At 41.8% G+C, this 17845-nt stretch overlaps 1 protein-coding gene across 1 annotated transcript in view; it reads right to left on the bottom strand.

The window, feature by feature from the left end:
• The window catches only part of SLC28A3 (solute carrier family 28 member 3), a 62329-nt gene that overhangs the window by 29289 nt on the left and 15195 nt on the right, over nt 1-17845 (bottom strand). The window contains exons 3-4 of the mRNA XM_047755338.1: nt 5833-5931; nt 1441-1520 (exon numbers count right to left, since the gene is read on the bottom strand). Coding sequence (XP_047611294.1) covers nt 1441-1520; nt 5833-5931 — 179 coding nt within the window. The remainder of the gene's footprint in view (nt 1-1440; nt 1521-5832; nt 5932-17845) is intronic.

Genomic DNA, 17845 nt, shown 5'->3' with positions numbered 1-17845 from the left:
ATATGGAAGTTCCCAGGCCAGGGATCAAATCTGAGCCTCAGTTGAAACCACATGCCACAGCGGTGGCAATGCCAGATCCTTAATGCACTGTCCTGGGCCGGGGATTGAACCCGCTCCTCAGCAGCAACTCCGAGCCACTGCAGACAATGCTGGATCCTAACCCACTGCACCAGATCGAGAACTCCCAGAGTTGTCTTTTTATGATACATAAAAACAGGCGTTCCTGTCGTGGTTCAGTGGTTAATGAACTTGCCTAGTATCCATGAGGACTTGGGTTTGATCCCTGGCCTTGCTCAGTGGGTTAAGGATCCAGCATTGCCATGAGCTGTGGTGTAGGTCACAGACACAGCTCCAATTCGACCCCTAGCCTGGGAACCTCCATATGCCACAAGTGTGGCCCTAAAAAAAAAAGACAAAAAAAAAAAATCCCAAACACACAAAACAAAAAACGAAGTCCCTCAGAGATTTGAATTTAAATCAAATTTAAATAGGAATTGAGAAAATTTACAAAACTTTAGTGTTATGGTAGAGTAACAAACGATCTTGAACTAGGAATCAGAAGCTGAAATTTCAATTAGCTTTTTCCCACTCTAGCTTGACTAACCTTGGGTAAATCACTTTTCTGAGCTTCATTTTTCTGATCCCCAAAATAATAATTTGTCTCTTCTGCTAATGGGTGATAAGGACTTGGAATATTTTCATGATAAAACAAGGCAAGAGAAAATTTTTTGGGATTTAAAGTGATTTGGGCTTTGAGGAATCAATTGCTTATTGATTGAACATGGAGAAGATGAACTACTTCTGTTTGGATTGCAATTAGTCAGCAATTTTTACCTTTAATTAGAAGATTATCCTAGATATTGTGTTCCCAGGACATCAGCAGTTTGAATTTACCACGTTGAGGAGTTCCCCTTGTGGCTCAGTGTTAAGGACCCTGACTAGTATCCGTGACGAAGTGGGTTCGATCCCTGGCCTCGCTCAGTGGGTTAGGGTCCCACATTGCCAGGAGCTGTGGTGTAGTTTGCAGACTTGGCTCAGATCCCTTGTTGCTGTGGCTGTGGTGTAGGCTGGTAGCTATAGCTCCCACTGGACCCCTAGCCTGGGAACCTCCATATGCCATGGGTGCAGTCCTAAAAGAAAGAAAGAAAGAAAGAAAGAAAGAAAGAAAGAAAGAAAGAAAGAAAGAAAGAAAGAAAGAAAGAAAGAAAGAAAGAAAGAAAAAGAAAGAAAGAAAGAAAGAAAGAAATCACACATAGATTATTCTAGAGCTCCATTATGTTTTTTGAAAATGGTGTTGGATGCATAGTGGGGAGCAGGGATTGGTAGTGACTATCTCTGATAAACCACAATTAATGTTAAAAATTAGATGAGAACAAAACAAAGCAGCAAAACCACTTTGTTTTGGATGTAGGTGTGGATTTCTCTAGTTGAAACCTGTACCCTTTTTGATGCATCTCTTGATCTTCCTCCTCTTCCTCCTTCCTTGGAGAATCCTCCTCAACGGTGACTTGCTCTTCATCCTGGAAATCAAACATTGCAACAGAAGTGGAATAATGAGAATCCTGAGTACAATGGCCTCTGATCTCTTTGGCTCAGAATTTTGGCCAAAAAGGGTCCTTTTCAGCTCTTCTGTGAGATGATAGCTCCAATTACCCACTGCACAGACATTTTTGCCTTGTCACAAAAATTCAGGCTCATGCGTTTCTCCCTTTCCTTCAAAAGGAGCCATTGGTATTTTCTCCATTTCTTCAGGGAACTGGCTAATATCTTTTTGTCCCTGTCTCTACTGTAATCATTCAACTCCTGCTCTGTTTTCAGACAAGAGCTAAATGAAGTTAATACCAGGGGCTGTATAAATCTCCCTTTATATTCCGACAGCTCCAGTTCCCAAATGACTGAGACCGAGGCTGGTTTTATTGCCCAAGCAGCCCAAGGCTTGATCTGCAGATATGAAGAGTGCTCAACCTCTTCAAGAGCTGTTAAACTACCCTTGGGAACTAGGGTTCTCCTATCAGTTGATTTAAAGGGAAATGTTTCCCTTAGCTTGTTAAGCCCTTACTCTAATTAACTGAGTAAAGTGTATACCTGGGCTACCTTTCATGGGACGATCTTTCCAGGTTCTGTTTGAGCTCTTACATATCTATGACTCCTCCTCCTATTCTTGTGATGGTGGAGCGATTTTTTACCTCCCACCACTCTGCAATAATGTCTCAAACAGGTCCAGCGACTGTAAGCAAAGCAAGGGAAGGGAGGGAGGAAGTAGGCAGGTGTGGTGTAGTTTGGAACATACTCTAACACGTGGAATGGCAAATGTCAGCTTTAGTTTTTTCATCTGATCCCAGGAGGCCTTTGATTCTTTTTATTTTTTTAAATTAAAATTTTTTTAAATTTATAAATTATAGTTGATTTAAAATTTTCTCTTGATTTCTGCTGTATGTGTGTGTGTATTTATATATATACACACACACATACACATTCTCTTTCTCATATTATCTTCCATCATGTTCTATCACAAGTGATTGGATGTAGTTCCCTGTGCTATACAGCAGGACCTCATTGCTTCTCTTTACTTTAGTAAAAAAGTATAGAAATAAGTTATTAGCATGTCTCTGAGCTGAAAGGATTCTCAAAGATCATCTTTAGATGCCAGAATCCCATTATACTACTGACTGAGGCTGCCTTCCTCATTTTCTAAGCTGGTTCTCAGGTACTTGGAAGATGAAGGGGATGGTTGTAATAGAGACCAGCTGAATTCAAGCTGCAGCTCTAAGGTCAGGGGTAGAAAGAAGCATTACTGATTTTTTCCCATCTAATACCTAGCTTCGCCAATAGTCGCAGTTTGGTAAATTAAAAAAATTTTGTTGGGAGTTCCCATTGTGGCTCAGTGGAAACGAACTCAGCTAGTATTCATGAGGACATGGGTTCGATCCCTGGTTAAGGATCCAGCGTTGCCGTGAGCTGTGGTGCAGGTCACAGACGGGTGGCTCAGATCCTGTGTTTCTGTGGCCTTGGTGTAGACCAGCAGCTGAAGCTCTGATTGGACCCCCAGTCTGGGAACTTCCATATGCTGCAGGTGCAGCCCTAAAAAGCGCCCCCCCCCCCGCAAAAAAGCTTTAAAAAATTAAAAAATTTTTTAAGAGTATAGTTGATTTACAATGCTGTGTTAGTCCCAGGTGTACAGAAAAGTGATTCAGTTACACACATACATATATCCATTCTTTTTCAGATTCTTTTCCCTTATAGGTTATTACAGAAATTGAGTAGAGTTCCCAGTCTGTATAGCTGGTCCTTGTTGATTATCTATTTTTATATATAGTAGTATGTATATATTAATCTCAAACTCCTAATTTATCCCCCCCCCCAGCTTGGCCAATAGTCAAAGTTTGGTAAATTTTTATTTTAAATGATCATAATCATTATTTTCTTAGAGTGAAATTGTTCCAAGTTACCTACCATATGGAATGTCTAGCCTTACTATCGTTCTATTTTCTATTTTTTTCCAACCCTTTCTCATCTTTGAAACAAAACAACAACAAAACCTTCCTGACCCCACAGCCATGGGACCCCAGCCTCGCTCCTTCCCCTCATGGCCAGACCACTTGAAAGAGTCGCCCTTGCTTTTACTGACACTCCCTCATGTCCTGCTCACTTCTCAACTTGCCGTGACCAGATTTCTACCGAGATGGCTTCTGCCAAGGTCATCTAAGGACCTTTGTTGCCAAATTCAGAACTTACTCCTCAGTCTTCATACTTCTGTTTACAATAGTACCTAATTTCTTTTTGTTTTTAGCTTTTTTTTTTTTTTGGTGAAACTCTTTTTTTAAAAAAGACTTTTTAGAGCAGTTTTAGGCTCACAGCCAAATTGAGGAGAAGGAACAAGGTTTGCCATACATGTTTGCCCCCCACCCACAAACACCACTGTTCCCATGACTGACTTCTCCACCCCGAGTGGTACCTTGGTCCATAGTTTACATGAGGGCTCACTCTTGGTGTTCTACATTCCATGGGTTTGGACAAATGTTTGATAACATGTATCAACCATCAAGGTATCATACAGGGTATTTTCACTGCCCTAAATATCCTCTGTGCCCATTCATCCCTTTCTTCTCCTAGGTATCCTGTGACCATTTTACTGTCTCCACAGTGTGCCTTTTCCAGAATGTCATATAGTCAGAACTATACAGTATGTAGCCGTCTCAGGCTGCTTCTGTTACCTAGTAATCCACATGTAATTCTCCGCTCTGTCTTTTCACATCTTGATAACTCATTTGCTTTTAGCGCTGAATGATATTCCATTGTCTGGATGGACCACAGATCATTTATCTATTTACCTACCGAAGGACATCTTGGTTGCTTCTAGGTTTTGCCAATGATCAATAAAGCCACTATAAACACCCATGTGCAGGTTTTTGTGTGAACAGAAGTATTATTTTCTCTTTTTTGTTGAAGAATACTTAGTGATATGAACACCTGACAATGTATTAAGTGAAATAGATGATGACCAAATATTATGACCTCAATATGGGTGACAAAGGCAGGCAGACGTGTATGTATTTGTATGAAAACAAACTATTCCAATATGATAGACACTGACTTTTTTTTTTCTGGAATTGCAGGTCATTTTTTTGTCTTCCAAATTTCGCTGCAATAGTATTTCAATTTTTCTCCTTCAAATAAATTATGCTTTTATCATGAGCAAACTCCCCCCCCATATGGCAACCAAAATTACTTTCTAAAGGATGAAATATATGGGTAATTTTCTCACTTTTTTTAGCAAATTAAAGAAGGCTTTCCTCAAATGAGATTCTTTTTTTTTTTTTTTTTGTCTTTTTGCTTTTTCTTGAGCCGCTCTCATGGCATATGGAGGTTCCCAGGCTAGGGGTGGAATTGGAGCTGTAGCCACCGGCCTACACCAGAGCCACAGCAATTCGGTCTGTGTAAGGTTGCAGCTCAGGCAACGCTGGACCCTTAACCCACTGAGCAAGGGCAGGGACCGAACCCGCAACCTCATGGTTCCTAGTCGGATTCGTTAACCACTGCGCCATGATGGGAACTCCGAGATTCTTTTTTAGCAAATTAGAGAAGACTTTCTTCAAATGAGATTCTTACATTTGTAACTTATATAATATTGTACATCAACTATACTTCAATTAAAAAAATTTTTTTTGGCTGTGCCTGCGGCCTGTGGAAGTTCCCAGGCCAGGGATTGAACCCGTGCCACTGCAGCGACCTGCACTGCTGCAGTGACAATGCCAAATCCATAACCTGCCATGCCACAAGGGAACTCCTAAAAAAAAAAAAGTTTCTTAAAAAAATCTATACTCAATGAAAATATCCTTTAAAAGTGAACACCTCAAAAGATATTTTCAGGGAAACAACAACAACAAAAAAATGAGATCCTATGCAGAATTCAATAGATAAAAAAAAATAAGAGGTGGCATTGTCACAGAGCGCTTCAACTTGCTGTATACACTCCTAGGTGTCCCTGAGAAACCTTAGGGTGTGAAGGACACAGTTTTAGAACCTTCTCTTGTCTCGTTTATTTTCAAATTGAGATGTTTTGATTGAAGCCTTGGGATGGAGTTTGGAATCTTTAATAGTGAAGTGCCAGAACAAGCCTAGGTACTCTCACCATCAGAGAAGTCTGAGGACAGGTATATAAATGCAGCATCTTTGGGCATGTGTGTTTTCTTCTTGGCTCTGCCACACATACTCTACTTACCATTTAACTCATTCCTCTGAATGCCAGCTGAGCACTGAGCTTTCTGTCCCTATAGCTGTTGCACAGCAGTTACCATGGCGATAGATTCACTCACTGCTTTCTAGCCATACCTGTTTTCCATTTTCATCCTCTCTGTTTTGCACAACTCTGCTCCTTAATGAGTTGTCGTTTCCTGATGTGTTCTGGCTTTCAACGCAGATTTCGTCATTCTAAGAAAAAGCACAGATTGCAAAAAAATAAAAATTCAGAGCCAAAAAACCCCAAATATTCTTTCAATGAATGATACATAGAAGATTTTGAGGGCTGGGATGGCAAAGATGAGTCAGCTGATTAAAGAAAGAACCAGTGAATCTTGGCACATGAAGAAACCTATATATTTTTTTAAATGTGACCATCGACTATAGAGGCAACATAAGGAAAAAGAAATGTAAATCCTTGTGTCTCGATCTAGAAATGTAAATCCTTTTCTTCGCCTAATGTGTTCATACATTATGTATAGTTGCTCATGCCAAAAGTGTATTTTAGTTTAAAAATTTGGATCATTTATATTTCACTTATATTTTTTTCCTAAAGAGATGAATACCTTTAAGTATAAGACTAACAAATGCCTAAGTGTTTTGCATTTTTTCCATTTCTTTGATAAAGCATGTTCAGTTTCTGTGCTTCTGATCTTTCGTCTGGAACTGTCTATAAATCCCTTCTACACCACTCTTCCTACATAATAAAGTGAGTCTCTCGGCCTCCAAGGGTCAATTACATGCTCCTTGGCATGGTTCAGGGCTGCAGGATCCTGCTTATTTATCTCACTCTACTCCCCTTGTAGTCATGATGAATGAATACCCAGCTAAAGAGAACGACATGCCCTTTTCCAAGCCCAGGCCAAGTTCTGCCCTGGGCTTGCCATAGTCTCTCTGCTATCCTGTAAACCTGTGAAAGTTGAGCACTTTCTTATATGACAAGATTTATACATAGGAATTCCCGCTGTGGTGAGACAGGATCGGTGGTGTCTCTGGAGTGCTGGGATGCAGGTTCGATCCACTCTGGGCACAATGAGTTAAGGATCAGGTGCTGCTGCAGCTTCAGCGTAGGTCACAACTGTGGCTCAGATCTGACCCCTGGCCTTGGAACCCCATATGCCACTGGGAGGCCAAGAAAAGAGAAAGAAAAAAAAAAAAGATTTATACATAAATCATGCTTCAATCAGGACCATGATGACCTGAAAAATGCATGTGTTGTATTGAAGGTCACTATTTATATTTGAAACCTGGATGATTTTTGTGCGTGTGTGTTGTTATGATAGAAAAGATGTGTGTGGTCCAAGTTGAGAAAGGCAGACTGTTGCCTGGTCTAGGCCTTGTAACGTCCTAATAAGCAGAGCTTAGATGAGAGTGCAGGTTTTCAGTCTCCTTTGCATCACATCACACAGACCTCCATATTATAAAACCAAACATAGCGAACCAGAGGCTAGATAATTTTATTTTTAAATGTTGGATTTATGAAATGTTGACATGTGTTTTGTTTGGTTTGAAGCAGCCTCTGGTAGTAATGATTATAGGAAAAAAAAATTCCTTTTCTGAGACCAATATTACTTTTACTTTTTTGATTTTTAACAAACTGAGTGGAGTTTGCTCTTGGAGGGGGTGTTCTGACCCCCTAGCTGTTTTTTCCAAGTGTGACAAACACCTGGTTCATTTTTCCTCTTCCTTATTTGGGTGGGTCCAATCTTTCTCCCATCTCATCCCAACTTGCCTTTTTATCTGGCCCTTCATTCCAATAGATAGATAGTGTCAGGTGGGTGCCTGTATCTTTTCAGAAAATGTTCTCTCCTAGCCTTGTTGGTTATGACCTTGTCTTTGAAAAGGAACAAGTGCATGACTTTGATTTTATCGTTAGATCTCTGTCTAGCCTCATGGATCTAGAGGAAAAAAAAATGCAATACCAACTTGTATTCCATGTTCCGTTTATTGAAACACAGGGTTGTATAAATAATGTCTAACTTCCAGCACACACATGATTCATGTGTAAGAGTCTTGTGGCCAAGCTGCTTTTCTGTCTACAAGTATTGATACTTTACTTTAGCCTGGTTCCTGGCACATAAGAGACACTAACGATTATTAGTTGGATTAGTGAACCAGGGGATTTTAATATTGCACTAGATAGTATAGCAATGTGGCTGCTCTGGATACTTGGTATCGAAATATAGCTGTGTGTGAGGGTCAATATATAGAGTATGAAAGATGATTAAATGTTGCTAATTGAAAGTTGGCTAACGGGTACTTAGGGACTCATTTTTCTATTCCTGCTTTCATGCATGCTGAAAATGTCCTTCATAAAAGATTAAAAATAAAACCCAGCAAAAGTTGGAGGAAAAACTGGTCACAGGTACCTGAAGAGGCTTGATCCCTCGGGTCCCTAATTACATGTGTGACACTGGGCAGGTTACATCTTCCTACTCTTCCATCCACCCATCTAGACATCGCAGTTTTGGCTTGGTGTTCTTATGGTCCCTTCTAGAATCCTGACATTTTCTGCTTCCAAGAGCTTCAGCCTCTTGCTGCTGGTTATTCCTGCCACCTGGCGGCAGAATGGGAGACTTCCTCATGGGCAGGGTTGAGCCTGCCTTTTTAAAGTTAATGAAAGAGGAAGGGGTGGGGGTCAGGGGGTGAGGGTTGGCATGGGGGGTAGACTGGACATAAATGGTGACAAGACCACCTCTGGGAATGTATTATTCAACATGTAATGGGACTGTTTTACCCCCACTAGAGTACACACCTTGGCTTTTTTTTTTAGCATTTTCAGGAAGAACAGTATCTCCTGGTTGACAATTTTCATCAGAAACAACGGGGGTGTTTGTGGGTGTTTATTGGCGCCTGAAAACATGACCCCTAAAACACCTGTTTCTCTGCTTCTTTTCAAATTGGAGTCATGGGGCTATAATAGGTGGCCCATAATTACTTCCTAGCCCTTTGTTTATTTCCATCTGGTTAGCAATTCGGATTAATAGATACCTTAGAAAACTGGACTCCTACATCCACGACTGTATTCTGAGTGCACACCTGTCCACTGAATGGGTAACAATGCTGTGGGTGCTGTGTGTGTGTGTGTGTGTGTGTGTGGAATTCTCAGCAATTTACATCACACCACTTTTAATTTCTCTACCTAGCGTTAGTGGCTGGATGTACTAAGGAGATGATCTTGGATCAAGCCCCCTCTGAAGGGCAGGGTCCTTGAGCCAGTAAGTGCCTGGGGTTGTTTTTGTTTTTTTGTTTTGTTTTGTTTTGTTGCTTTGTAGGATTGCACCTGTGGCCTATGGAAGTTCCCAGACTAGGGGTTGAATTGGAGCTTCAGCTTCAGGCTTACCTCACAGCCACAGCCACAGTGGATCTGAGCTGTGCCTGTGACCTTCATCACAGCTTACAGCAACGCTGGCTCCTTAACCCACTGCGAGGGACCAGGGATCGAACCTGTGTCCTTCGTAGATACTAGTCAGGTTCATAACCTGCTGAGCCATGATGCTAACTCCAGCTTGTGGCCACTTTTAAACTCTGTGTAGGGTTCTGGTGGTCATTTCTTATGCCAGCAGAGTGGCCTTCCTCCTATAGGCTGGTTATAAGTCAACTCTGCCCTTTAAATAACAGGAGTGGGCAATTCTGCATTTGTGAGCAGGTCATTGTCTCCATGATGGGTTTGACATTCTTCCACCTGTGCCTACTCCACTCACTTGGTCTCCATCTCTCCCTCCCACTGTGGCCCTGATTGCACAGCGTTGTCCCCATCTCTCGGATGAAGTGTCTCTGCTACAGACTCAGCATCACTGTGACGGGGGCCTTTCTTTCTACCTTCCTTATAGAAACTGTTCTGGCCATATGTGCTCTAGCTGAGGGACTGGCTTTGCTGAGGAGGTGCGGCAGGAGTTTTAAGACCTGGGGCAAGCACAGAAACCTTTTCCCAAGGAGACTTGATCCTAACCTTTAGTAGGACATAGATTATAAATGTTTATGTAAGATGGGAATTTCCCAGAAGGCAAAGTGATAGCGACAAGAACCTGGAGGAATAGCTATGAAGTTCTTTAATTGGTTCTGGGGCTTGACATTACACGGCCAAGTTCTAGGCAGTGTAATGGGTGGAGGGCTCTATATCGCCAGAACAGATTTCCACGGGTGATCAAAGTTGTTTATTTTCTTTGTATGCAGATATGTACCTATTAATCTATCTCCACATCTCTGTACACCTTTAATGCACACTTCCTGGAAGTGTCATCTCTGCCATGCAGCCAAGGCTGCAGGTGCAGAAAAATTTTCTCAACCATACATGCTGGTTGTGTTTCCTTACCAACCCCTGAGAACTGAAGGATGCTTGCCTGATTTCTCTGTTTGTTTCAAAGGTAACTGTTGTTAAAAAAAAAGTCCTTGGTATTTGGCTGAGATGCTTTGCAGAGAGAGAAATATGCTTTGAGAAATATAGTGATCCATCACCCAGACCTGGCTCTAACTTGACCCTGGGAAGGTGCCTGTGCAAAGGAAACCTGGAGGTATCCAAGAGTTACCTTGGCTTCATTATCATGCTAAGATCTCTGCCCCTAAGGGGGGAATTGTACTCTGCTGGGTACAATTAGTGCCCTGTGCAAAGGAGTGTGGAAGAGTCTGTGTGGCCCGCTGCCCTTGGAAATCTCCACCCTTTACCTAGAGCCTGATGACCTGTCTGCCTCCTGGCCTTTGAAATTCCCTTACTCCTCCTCTCCCTTCTGGGAAAAGATGCCTTTAGAGCAAGAGTCTTTGACCACTGAATAAAAGCCTGTCTTGCTTGCACCAAACTCAGTTTCATTACTTGCAGCATGAACCTGAGTGGGAAAGAACTCCCTGACCGAGCTGGGGGGCTTTGGTTCAGCTAAGGGGCGGGGAGGGGGGGTGGTGGTCCTTGAGTCTAACACAGTAACAAGCAATCAATGTGGTGCATTCTGAGGAAGAGGGTGGCTTAAACATTACCACGGATGCCAAAATCCCAGTGCCTGCCACAAAAATGGGAAGTGATGTCATTTGGACTTGAGACTGTTAAATCTGTATTTTACCCACTGGACTTTAAGCTGAGAAGCTGGATACTATGTCCTCTGTTCTCTGTGGAATACCATGAGCCCAGCACAGTGCTCAATGACTTTTTTTTTTTTTTTTTTTGGTCTTTTTACCTTTTCTAGGTCCGCTCCCTCGGCTTATGGAGGTTCCCAGGCTAGGGGTCTAATCAGAGCTATAGCCGCCGGCCTACACCAGAGCCACAGCAATGGGGGATCCAAGCCTTGTCTGCGACCTACACCGCAGCTCACAGCAACACTGGATCCTTAACCTGCTGAGCAAGGCCAGGGATCGAACCCGCAGCCTCATGGTTCCTAGTTGGATTCGTTAACCACTGAGCCATGACAGGAACTCCGCTCAATGATTATTTTTGAATGAATGAGAAAGGGACTGTCAAACATATAATAACAGATTAAACAGTGTCTCTACAAATGGTGCAGTACTAGTAAGGGAATGTTTTCTCTACTTCTTTAAGAAGTTACCTTATGTTCTAATATTCTGAGCCTTAAGTGTCTAAGTGAAGGTACTGGTAATAAATACATCACTAGATTAGAGCAACTGCCTCAAATAGTAACTTAAATGTATAAAATTCAATACAACTAGATCTCAGGCAATGACTCAAATATAAATCTTAGGTGACTACTTCTTGGACTATTGATAAATTGTCTATATGAATTGATGCTGCATTATGATAAAACTCTTGGGTTCCATGGTCATACCGGGGTTCAAATCCAGCCTTAATTTCTTGAGTCCTCATACCATGGGGCTCTTTACCTACCTAGTGGGCTCTGTGACCAGTCTGGTGCCACATATAATAAGTACTCATTGAGTTTTATGTTAATTTTACAATTTAATTTGCTACTTGCTTGCTTGTTCTGGGCATGTACTTTGTCCTCTTGATGAAATTTAGCTTGTAAAAGTCAGCATCTGTTTTTGAATCTAATATCTTCAAATTGTGATCATTCCTCCCTCTTCTTTTTATTTCTTACTCTTTTTTACTTAAAAAAAACTACAAATTTCAGGGTTGGTTTTTTTTTTTGTCATCTTAGGACCACCCCTGCAGTACATGGAAGTTCCCAGGCTAGGGGTCAAATCGAAGCTGCAGCTGCCGGCCTACACCACAGCCAAGCAACACAGGATCCAAGCCACATCTTCGACCTACACCACAGCTCATGGAAATGCTGGATCCTTAACCCACTGAGCGAGGCCAGGGATTGAACCCAAGTCCTTATGGACACTAGTTGGGTTTGTTACAGCTTAGCAGGACTGGAAATCCTACAAATATCAAATATTTTAGGGCCATTTCTCTAATGTCTGCCTCCAAATTGTGTGTCTTCCAGAAGCCTCTGTTTGTTACCTATTGCTTCTGACCTTCTTGGCTCATGTAACTTCTGGCTCTGTCTCAAGTCTTGGGTTTCCATAATCCTAATGTGAGGTAATGGGCACTGGCTAGACCGCTCCCTCTGTGAGATGTTCCTGTTTTTCCTGCCAGACTGTGTGTGTTTACAAACTGGGTGAGGAGCAGCAGCACTGTGGGAGGAAGCCACCTGACCAGCCTGGGGCTCATTGTCACACTGCCCTGTCACCTCTGAATGCTCCGAAGGGAGCCTTGAGTTGGGCACAAGGAGTCAGGGCCACAGAACCCTGATAACACTCCTCCCTCCTGACCTTTGTGAGCCAGAGCCAAAGGGCACCTCTAAGTAGAAGGGGATAAGGAAAAGTGGAAAGAGGCAGAGTTTTGTACCTGAAGGAAAACAATTAGAAGGTTTCTATTCATCAGATTAAAAAAAAAATACAGGAGTTCCCATGGTGGCTCTGCGGAAATGAACCTGACTAGTATCCATGAGGATGTGGGTTCAATCCCTGGCCCTGCTCAGTGGGTTAAAGATCTTGAGTTGCCATGAGCGGTGGTGTAGGTCACAGACATGGCTCGGATCTGGCGTTGCTGTGGCTGTGGTGTAGGCTGGCAGCTGCAGCTCTGATTTGACCCCTAGCCTGGGAACTTCCATATGCTGATGTGGCCCTAAAAAGATTAAAAAAAAAAGAATTTAAACATGCAAGTACTCTTGGAATATGGCTTCCGTGAGCTTTCTTAAAGAAACTCCTCAAAGAAGAGTAAGTGAAACAAATGATAAATGGAGAAATTTTGGCAAAACAAGTACAGTAGGTTTTGATTTTTTTCCCCTTGACTGCAGCATGCATGTGGGATGCAGCAGCATCAATGTGGGATCTCAGTTCCCAGACCAGAGATTGAACCTGGGCCACAGAGGTGAAAGCTGAGTCCTAACCACAGACCACCAGGAAACTCCCTGAATCTTTTTAATGAATAAAAATCTAAACCACCACCAGGGATTAAGATTCCAGAACAAATGGTAAACATTAAAGCCCCTGAAAATGTAGAAAAGATTATCAGGGCCCCACTTGAGGGAGAAGGAAACAAAAAAGTAGATGATAGTATAAGTAGGCCAACTTTCTCAACTTTTAATTTCTGGGACCCAGGAGAGATTATAAGTAGCAGTGTTTAAACTAGAAAAGTAAACACTAGAAGATAATATGTTCAGCTAAAATATCAAGTGATGGAAGAGAAGGAAAGAAAATTAAAGGAAGATAGAAAATATAATAATTTTGTGGAATTCCCTGGTGGCTCAGTGGGTTAAGGATCTGGCCTTGTCACTGCAGTGGCTTGGGTCACTGTGGTGCAGGTTTGATCCCTGGCCAGGGAATTTCAGCATGCCTTTGGGGCTGCAAAAAAACAAACAAACAAACAAAAAAACCCAAAACTAATTCTGTGATAACTCACGATCTTAAGCTGGTTATAAGAGGATTCACGAAAACAAACAAAAAACCCCACATCTTTAGAAAACAAACAAACAAACAAACAAACATCAACCAAATCAATGAAAAGATTTAAGGACAAAAAAAAAATCACATCAACTATGATGAGAGGAGCTAAGAGCAATAAAGTTGATTTGGTTGAGCCAGATGGAACAGCAGAACACAACTGTGGACTGACAGTGACTCAGGCAAAGTAGGCAGTGGTCACCATCTTAATCGAGGCTGACAGAGGACAGAAAACTCAATTACCTTGTCCAAAAAGAAGCCAATCATCAGGGTACAATCTCACAGCCTTTGAAGCTGTACCAGTAGCATGGATTATCAAAGAAAACAGAGAGAAATATCTGGAGACATATTTAGAAAGACATGAGAAAACTCTTTCAGTCTATGACAAATCAAGTGGGCAAAAGTAAGGACAAAGGAAAACTAAAATAATAACGAATAATAGGAATCTAATTAACATCTTCTGAACTCTGAACTCTATAACCCAAATAGAAGGTGCATTGTGGCCAAGACTGCTGGTCATTCTTCATGTCATTTCCCCATTTCTTTTCTTTTCTTTTCTTTTTTTTGTCTTTTTTTTGCTATTTCTTGGGCCGCTCCTGCGGCATATGGAGGTTCCCAGGCTAGGGGTCGAATCGGAGCTGTGGCCGCCAGCCTACGCCAGAGCCACAGCAACGCAGGATCCGAGCCGCGTCTGCAACCTACACCACAGCTCACGGCAACGCTGGATCGTTAACCCACTGAGCAAGGGCAGGGATCGAACCCACAACCTCATGGTTCCTAGTCGGATTCGTTAACCACTGCGCCACGATGGGAACTCCCCCCATTTCTTTTAGAATTAGAACTCTGAGAAGAAACTTGTGGTTGTCAAGGGGAAGGCAGGAGGGAGTGGGAGGAACTGAGAGTTTGGGGTTAGTAAATGCAAACTGTTACATTTAGAATGGCTAAGCAATGAGGTCCTACTGTATAGCACAGGGAACTAGAGCCAGTTTTTTGGGATAGACCCTGATGGAAGATGATGGAAGAAAAAGAATGTATATATATATATATGTATGGCTGGGTCACTTTGCTGTACAGCAGAAATTGGCACAACATTGTAAATCAACTATATTTTAATAAAAAAAGGAAATAGAGCTTTGAATTTTAGTAGGGCCTAATATTTTCCATAAAAAGGCATATTTCATAACTTCCCAGTGGTAATGATGACATTTTGTCATTGCAATTGAAGCTACGTGCAACTTCTAAAGTAGGACAGTTAGTGAAACTGATTGACCCCTTTCAGAATGTTTTAAAATACATAAAATTAAATATGTAGGATTAGGAAGGAAACCAATGATATTGAAATCCAGTTATTAAAATATTAAAATGAATTCGTGATAGAATAATGTATTGCATGTTTACTAACACATTAAAAACATGAAAAAAAAATCCTTAACAAGATCCAGTGGCAAGTTCCGATAACCACCTTAATTTCAATGCCATGGATGTAAGTTATGCAAAACATGTGAATTCTTTTTTTCTATTTGTATTTATGCACTCCATGTGATGAGAGTCCTTTTGCATCTTTCACATCCATTTCAAACCTGGAGTTGGACCTCCTCTTGGTCTGTGGAGTGGAAAACACCCCTTTCCCCTCAGGCTGGTGGGGAAGCTTTCCCTGGCTATTTCTCATCGGATGTATCTCTTAGTTATGAAGCCGCTCTAAATGGATGCATCTGGGAGAATATGCCACCCCCTTTTTTCTCTTATTTGTATTTGAAAGTCCTGGTTTTACTTCTGGTTCTGTTTGTATTATCATCCTGTAAATCTACTAGTGGGAAACAATCAAATTATGCCCAGGAGTAAAGGACTTAGCATCTGGTTCAAATCTATTCTTGAAATAAAGAGAAAATGAGCGATAGTTGAGCATCCTGCTTAATTGTCTGAGGCTGATGTCATATGATTTTTTTTTAAATAAGGCATTGTTTTTTCCACCAGAATTCTTCAGAGTCCTGGGTTATATTTAGAGGATGAAATGCAGATAAACTTCCAAAGTAATTCTGGTGTCAGACCAGCCAAGCTCAGGCAGGCAGGAAAGTAGTTACCGAATGTAATGTCCACTTGGTGGTGCCACTTCACTAATTCTGCAAGATGGAGGTGCTGTGAAGGCCAAACTTACGGCCCCACTTCTATTTTATTTTATTTTTAATTTATTTTTTATTTTTATTTTTTGCTTTTTAGGGCCACACCCGTGGCATATGGAAGTTCCCAGGCTAGGGGTCAAATCAGAGCTACAGCTGCTGGTTGGGGCCCACTTCTAACTCTGACAGTCTGGAAGTAGGCACTTGGTTAAAAGCATTAAAATGCTAAACCATGACCTCATTTTTTATATATTCTGAATGTTTACTTCATGTATTTTCTGAGGTGGTTATATCCAGTAATAAATTCAATCCTTGTCAAAAGCATTCTGAAATCACTGGCCAAATTTAGGACAAACTGAGTACCAAAAGGAAATAGACATCATTAGTGTCTGCAACTATGTCAAAAAATGAGATGAAATGATGGATAGATAGAAGGCAGCCTTGCTGAGGAAATATGTAATAAGGTATACTAAAATGGAAATTGTAGACTGTAGGTGATGTGTTCACCATGAAATTCTTTCAACTTTTCTCTACATTTGAAAAATTTTCTATTAAAGTGTTAGGAGAAACAAATAATGTTGGTAATTGATTATAAAATATTGAGTAAAATAGAATGTTAGTCCACAATGATACTCCAAAAAAAAAAAAGATGAAAAGAAGGGAAATTTATTCTTTTCAGAAGAAGGTGGGGTAAGGAATATTGAAGAAATGAAAGTCATCATTTTGTAATTTAATCCTAAGAGCAATGATATGACAACATCTAGACTTCTTACTCTGGGCACAGTGCTCTGTGCCTCCTCACACCCTACCTTACTCCACCTCTTTTCCCCTTGATTTTCTTTCTTTTTTTTTGTTTTTGGGGTTTTTAGGGCTGCACCAGCAGCTTATGGAAGTTCCCAGGCTAGGGGTCGAATCAGACCTGTAACCCCTGGCCTACACCACAGCAATGCTAGATCAGAGCCATGCCTGTGACCTACACCACAGCTCACGGCAATGCCGGATCCTTAACCCACTGAGCGAGGCCAGGGATGGAACCCAAAACCTCATGGATCCTAGTCGGGTTTGTTATCCATGAAGGGAACTCACCTCTTGATTTTCTAATATTTGCGTCTCTATCAATTTTTTATTGCATGAAGCCCGGAGCTCATGGGTAAGCATCATCTCTTCTCCCATTAAAAACCAATTTCTGGAGTCCCTGCTGTGGCACAGTGGGTTAAGAATCTGACTGCAGTGGCTCCAATCACTGCAGAGGCCGGGGTTTGGTCCCTGGTCCGGTGCAGTGGGTTAAAGGATCTATTGCTGCAGCTGTGCATAGGTCACAGCTGTGCCTCAGATTCAGTCCCTGGCCTGGGATGTTCCATATGCCATGGGTGCAGCCATAAAAACAAACAAACAAAACCAAACAAAAAAGCCAACACATTTCCTATCTGCACTTACTGGTTGCGATGGTGACGGTCTGAATGTTTGCATCCTCCCCACCCCCGATCCATTATGTTGAAATTCTAACTCCCCAATGATGATGGCATTAGGAAAGTGGGGCCTTTGAGAGAATGGGAATGAGTTCCTTTATGAAAGCGAGCCCACAGAGGTGCCTAGCCACTTCCCACATGAGGGGACAGTGATGCCAAGGTGCTGGCTATAAACCAGGAAGACGCCCACACTAGAACACTGACCATGCAGCCACCTTGATCTTAGACTTCCAGCCTCCAGAACTATGAGAAATCTATTTCTGTTGCTTCTAAGCCATGGAGTCTGTGATATTTTGTTATAGTCGCCTGATTGCACTGGTTCCATTTTTGTCTCATGGTCACTCTTCAACCTATACCAGTATGGCTTTCATTCTTATCGTGTTACAGAAATCATCTCTGCTAAAATCAGCCATGGCTTTCATTTCCCTAAGTCCAGTTTTCATCATACACAGTGGACCGCTTCCTCCTTAAAATATTCTTTTTTTGTGTGTGTGTGCTTTTTTGGGGCTCCACTCACAGCATATGGTGGTCCCTAGGCTAGGGGTCAAATTGGAGCTACAGCTGCTGACATACACAACAGCCACAGCAACTTGGGATCTGAGTCGTGTCGGAGACCCACACCATAGGTCA

The sequence above is a fragment of the Phacochoerus africanus genome, chromosome 12 (genome assembly GCF_016906955.1).
Source record: "Phacochoerus africanus isolate WHEZ1 chromosome 12, ROS_Pafr_v1, whole genome shotgun sequence".
NCBI lineage: Eukaryota > Metazoa > Chordata > Mammalia > Artiodactyla > Suidae > Phacochoerus > Phacochoerus africanus.
The sequence above is the reverse complement of the archived record's forward strand: the minus strand, read 5'-3'. Positions and strand labels throughout refer to the sequence as shown.